Source organism: Crassostrea angulata, chromosome 3, assembly GCF_025612915.1.
Source record: "Crassostrea angulata isolate pt1a10 chromosome 3, ASM2561291v2, whole genome shotgun sequence".
In the NCBI taxonomy this organism is placed as follows: domain Eukaryota; kingdom Metazoa; phylum Mollusca; class Bivalvia; order Ostreida; family Ostreidae; genus Magallana; species Magallana angulata.
In genome coordinates, this window is record NC_069113.1 from 45125488 (window position 1) to 45131331 (window position 5844).

At 32.1% G+C, this 5844-nt stretch overlaps 1 protein-coding gene across 1 annotated transcript; it reads right to left on the reverse strand.

Annotated features, from left to right (window-relative positions):
• Window positions 1–253: 253 nt before the first annotated feature.
• Window positions 254–3353, reverse strand: LOC128175137 (uncharacterized). The gene is made up of 4 exons (XM_052840558.1): window positions 2949–3353; window positions 2675–2793; window positions 2392–2582; window positions 254–2260 (listed from the first exon to the last, which is right to left on the reverse strand). The coding sequence occupies exons 1-4, from the start codon at window positions 3351–3353 to the stop codon at window positions 1002–1004; spliced, it is 1974 nt and encodes a 657-aa protein (XP_052696518.1). The 3' UTR covers window positions 254–1001.
• Window positions 3354–5844: the final 2491 nt, after the last annotated feature.

Genomic DNA, 5844 nt, shown 5'->3' on the forward strand with positions numbered 1-5844 from the left:
AATAGGCATAAATCTACTCTGTTTACCATTAGAAAAATGTGCAATGCCGAAAAAATAAGTTTTCGTTTATCAAAATATCTATTTATCTTTTCAGACGATAGTCTCGTAAAAAAAAGTTGCTGTCTCGGGGTCAATAAACTTGACATCGCCCTCATAGAAAGGTATATACGTATATACTAGTAATATATACCATCTATTCTGATTATTCAAGTATGCCATAGTCTTTTGGAATAGAACAAAGCGAAATGTTTTCTAAAAATTTAATTGATACATTTAAAAATCAAATGTAAATTCAAGCTAAGAATTCTTAATTAGTTACTCTACCAAAAATACAAACATAATAAGTAATGGAATTAATGATTTATTTTATAAATAAAAGACATAAATCGTGAATCTGTTATATGATTTTCCCTCTAATTATATCAAGAAATAATGATTGATCATCAATTAAAGTATAAACACGCAAAAAAAACCCCTCTCTATCACAGTTGGTCATGAGATGGAAAAAAATAATAGGGGTGAATACTACTAAAAATATTAACGTAGCACATTTAACAAATGTGAAAATATCGAATATTTTAATTAAGTTCGGAATTTTAAAATATTCAGTTCAGCAGAGAGAGAGAAAGAGAGAGAGAGGGGGGATTTTAAAATTATAATTCATGTTTGTGAAAAAAAACATTTTTGATCTTTATTTGATAACAGTAACCTTATAAAAGTCTAATGTAAATGGTAAGTAATATTCAACAATTCTTTTTCTAAAAAAAAAGATACCACAAGTATCTTCGTGTCTGGAATATTTGCATACATAATTGGGACAAATGTAAAAAATGTGATGAAACAAAGAAAATTACCTTCATAAGGCATATACGAAAATATGTGGATTTTCTAGAAATATACACATTCATTTTTGCGATCAAAGAAAAATATAATACACTCAACCTTCATAAGGTAAAGTGTTATTTTAAATTCCGCATCTAAAGATACCGAGATATTCAACATTATTTTTGCGACCAAGGCCATACATTTTGATGGTCACAAACAAAAGTTATAGGTGAAAATGTACTCTTAAACAATGGACCTTTGCCATCTAAACTGAGATGCCAAAGAGAACTAATTGCCCCTTCATAACTGTTGCTGTACATCAATGGATATTCGTTTGTAATCTTAAAACTTCCCGAGCAAGCTTTGTAGGCAAGTAAGGAACCTTCTTTCATTGGACATATAGGTCGACAGACTCTGCCACAACTATCATAAGCAGAAAGATATGTTTCTGTGTTTTCATCTGACGGTTTTCGAACAGCAACTTGCAGAATTGCAGAAGACACAGCCTGGCGTTCATCTATAATAGCATATTCTTTGTATTTTCCGTGGTAATTTAAGCCGTCGGATTTAACAAAGACTTTTGTTGCTCCAGAACCCGATGGTACGCATCTTTGTTTGTAAAACACCTGATTTTTTATTCCAATTTCTTTTCCACCATCATGGAAACTAGAAGGATCATACATATCACGTCCATTAACCGATCCAGTGGAGTTAAACATATTACCTTTTGGACGTTCATATATTACACGTACATTCAAATAAACCCAATCTTTAGGAGTATAATGACCATTAATTACAAGTGTGTTTGTGTATGATCTATCTAACACTGAAAGCAATTCTGCATGGTTTTGGGTTAGAGAGAAATTATCAGTTTCTGTACTTCGCTTGCCTCGAACAAATTGTCTAACTGGGAGTACACCTGGACGTCTGGATATTCTCGCAGGGTTTCTCGTCGTTCTCACAGATCTAGCTATGCATTCACCTTGAATACAAACCAAATACTGGCTTCCTCCACAATCTGGACACCTGGGTAACGAAGTGTAACGTACAATGTTATCATAACGATTAGCGAACGTCTCCAAATTTGTCATTGGTCTTACAAAAGGCATAAAGTTTACTCTTTGGAAATATTCATGACCCTGTGGAACATTTGGTCCTCTAGGATAATCACGTTGGGGGTCAACTCCTCTTGCTCTTTGATTGTTTTTAAACATGTACCACATATAATGGAACATTGAATGTAGGAACCAGAAAACAGGATCAAAGGTCGAGGTATCAAGGGCTGAAAAATGACCATCAACGTAATTATGAACAGCATTATGGTGAACCTCAATGGAAAACATACTCATTGTAGGTAATGGTTCTGTGATTTCACGTGTTGTAGTTCTGCTCAAGATAGCTCTTAGAGCATCTCTCCTGGGTAATCGAACTCCACCTGTAAAAATAGGAATATCAATTTGATTGAAAAACTAATAAAATTCTTTGCACACTTTTTTATAGGCAATAAAAATTGATCTTTTTAAGATATTTGAGTTATTCATTTCTATTAATAATGATTCTTATTACCTGCACCAACATTTCTGATGATAGGAGTATTTTGGGGTGTAACCCAGTTGCCACAGAAACCTGTCCTTACTGCCCCATTTCCATTTCCGAAGAAAGTATTTGACCAAATAGCAGAAGATGTCGGATTATTCAAAGCTCCGTCCATCATGAAATCCCAGTATGGAATAGGTGTTCGACAAGCTGTTTCCATCCTGGAAAAATTGTTTTTAACAAATATATGACCTCACTCAAATTTATCCAAAACTTCCATTTAATTTTGCATTTATAACCAAATGATACTTACGCCAACACATAAAGTGCGTGTCTACCAAGAAATCCAGGACCATTATGCATCAGCTGGGCAGACTGACCAGAATGGAGAGAACCGATCAAATCGTAGGTATTTGTGTTGCGGTCAATTGTCTAAGTGAATAAAGTAATAATTTTTTTTATTACATTAAAAACTGATCCGAGTTTTAAAACGTGTTTTAGAGAATTAAATGATATTTATGCAAAATGTATATCATTGTACATCAAATAATTAAATAATAAATAAATGAATATTATTATGTACTTACATAATCTCTTTTTAATCGATTTAAACATCCGAATATCCTGTTCCGTTGTGCTGCAGATAGAGTTCGAATCTCGCTTCTTACACGCCATGTAGCGGTTGCCTGGCGCTTTTTTCTGGTCAGTTGTGTCTCTGCATCAATCTGACGGAAAAGGGATTCCAAGTAACGGACTCCCTCCACACTGATGTTCTTCTGTGTTTTTCCTTCAAACTGTGAAAGGGAATATTTCCGGAGACAGAAATCTTCGATTAACTTTCCGGGAACTTCAGCCACGCTCGTATTCAAAGACTTAAAGAAAAAACATTCTTGCAGCTCTCTGGGAGTTGGTTTCTCTTGAACTATTCCGAAGATGAACGGCAAGCATACAGCCAACGCAGCAGAGAAAAGGTGATATTTTTTGTTGTACATTCTGTAAAAAAAATTAAAATTAAACAGTTGGTATAACATGAGAATCAATAGCAAATGCGTCACACTTCTTTCCTATTTAAATCGTATAATTTTTTTTCACGTCTTATTCTGAATCTGTGTTCATGCAAAACTAATTATACAAATCATAAGATACAAATGAAATGTAAAAAACCGCTTTAAGATGTTTCTGACTTTATCAAGTTATGGCAAAGCTCTTTCTTGTTTATGTATAATTTTTGTATGTTAACCTACCTTTTCCTTTACTGTGTTTGAGAAAAACTGCAGACTTTCTCTCTCGAGCTCCTTTTTATACCCATAAACGGAAGTGAAAAGGAAAAAAAATTATTATGATTAATTGTATAAAATATAATTGAGACAATGGTTATTCCAGGATGCTCAATCAATCGGATATAAATTATTTTTATAAACATCAAAAAACCAGTTTATGTGCATGAAATTTTAAGAATAGTTTAAAGACGTAACATATCTTTAAATAGCTCTATCAATTCGTTAATTATGCTGATGCAATGAGAATGATTGACAGCAAAATAAACGATGCTTTTGCTGATTGAAGCACCTTTTAACAAAATTATTTTCTAAAGCTGTCGTTTCCAAGAAAATTTTCCAATCAGCACATAACAACTACGCAAACACATTTAACGAGACCGAGTTCATTTCGAGTAAATTTCCAATCCAATATATCCCAACATCTGCCAAATTAAAAGAGACAGGGCGTTGTAAATCTTTGAGAAAAGCCCTGACCAAACAAGAAGATCACGACTTTTAAAAATTCACAATTTGAAGACTTTATAAAGTTTTCATACATTCGAAAGAAAAAAAAATTCTATAGCACAAATACAACAAAGATTGAAAAAAACCTTGGCGCATTCCCACAAGTCCAATTTGGTTCAATTCTAAAAATCATCATTTTGATACGATCTCCAAATATCAAGGATAAAACCCGGTAGACTCAGCAAGTTTAATGATCGTTTATACCAGGTATATACGTCACCCTTTATAATAATTTGATCCACACCTTTTGTGTATAACATTATGGCAATTTTCGTGATTACTGTATCTGTATGATATAGCGTTAAATTCTTTAAAAACCACAAATCTAAGGATGTAATAATAAAAGAATATCTAGTTTACTTGTAAATTCTATATTTTTTAGAAATGAAATTACTGTTAGAATTAACATTAGTTGGTCCAAATATATATTTAATTAAAAGATGCGGTGAAATGAACATGCTTTTATTTTGTATATTAAAAAGCAATAGGGGTTTGCTTTCATATCTTTTGAGAATCATTCTACAACATGACTTAAGCCCCAAACTCTACTAGGAGAATCCTATATATGTGATAGATAAGCAAGAGACTTTGCTCACTTTATATTTATATTGAATATGATCTATTTGAAATTTATGTTTTTAAACGATAATGTCTCTATCTTTCTAATGAGACCAATTATGAGTGTTGTTGTGAGTGTTAATTAGTGTAAACGTTTATTATTATCTAGAAAATTCATTTGAAGGAAAATTAATACTTTGTGGACTCTAAAAATATTATACAACATTAAAATGGATGCTTTGATTAATGAATCATTATCTACATAACACTAAGATTTTATTGCCTTGGTACGTTTATTGCAATAAAAGATTTTGAATTGATAATGATGATAACTCTAAAAAAAAATGGAAAATGATTGGCGTGAACTAAAAACAGTCCATCCAAAAATTAGTTCCTCCATGGCATTGTCACGAGATCGATTCATTTTTAGGGCATACTTAATCACTCAACTACATGGAGATGCAATATAAATTATTTCCAGTTATTGCACATATTGGTTAATACATTACGATGTCAATCTGCATGAGGATTAGAAATCTGATTTAAAATTCTTTTGCTCCACTCCCTAAATGCATTATCATTATGAAACGATGTCTATAACATGCATGGTTGACTGGTAATTACATTTTGTCTAATTATTTTTATTTTTAGCACAGCAATAAGCTTACAAAGAGCAAAACATTTGTTATTAACAGAGATTATAAATTTTTGTCCATAAAAAAGACTGCAATATTAACAAATTTAATATGCACAATCATGCTTTGAAGGAAAAATGATAGCGTTTAAGGTTTGTAAGGTAGTGTTGTATTAAGGTGGAATAACACACCTGGAAAAAGTCAATCAAATTAACATTAAATTACTTCATTATAAAAGATTTAATCACTGGCATAAATAAACTGTAATATGTCAAATAAGCGAAAAATTTCAGTTTGGGGATAAAAATGAATATTCAAAAAATTCAATTCAAGTAATGACAAAAGCCCCTTCGGGATTCGAACTCGGGATGTACGGATCACAAGCACGACACTTTAACCACTCGGCTATGGAATAAGTGACATGTACATTTAATTGTCGATAAAATTCTTTGATAAAACGAAATGTCGTTTCGATCAGAGGTCAGCCATTTTGTCAGTAAATATTG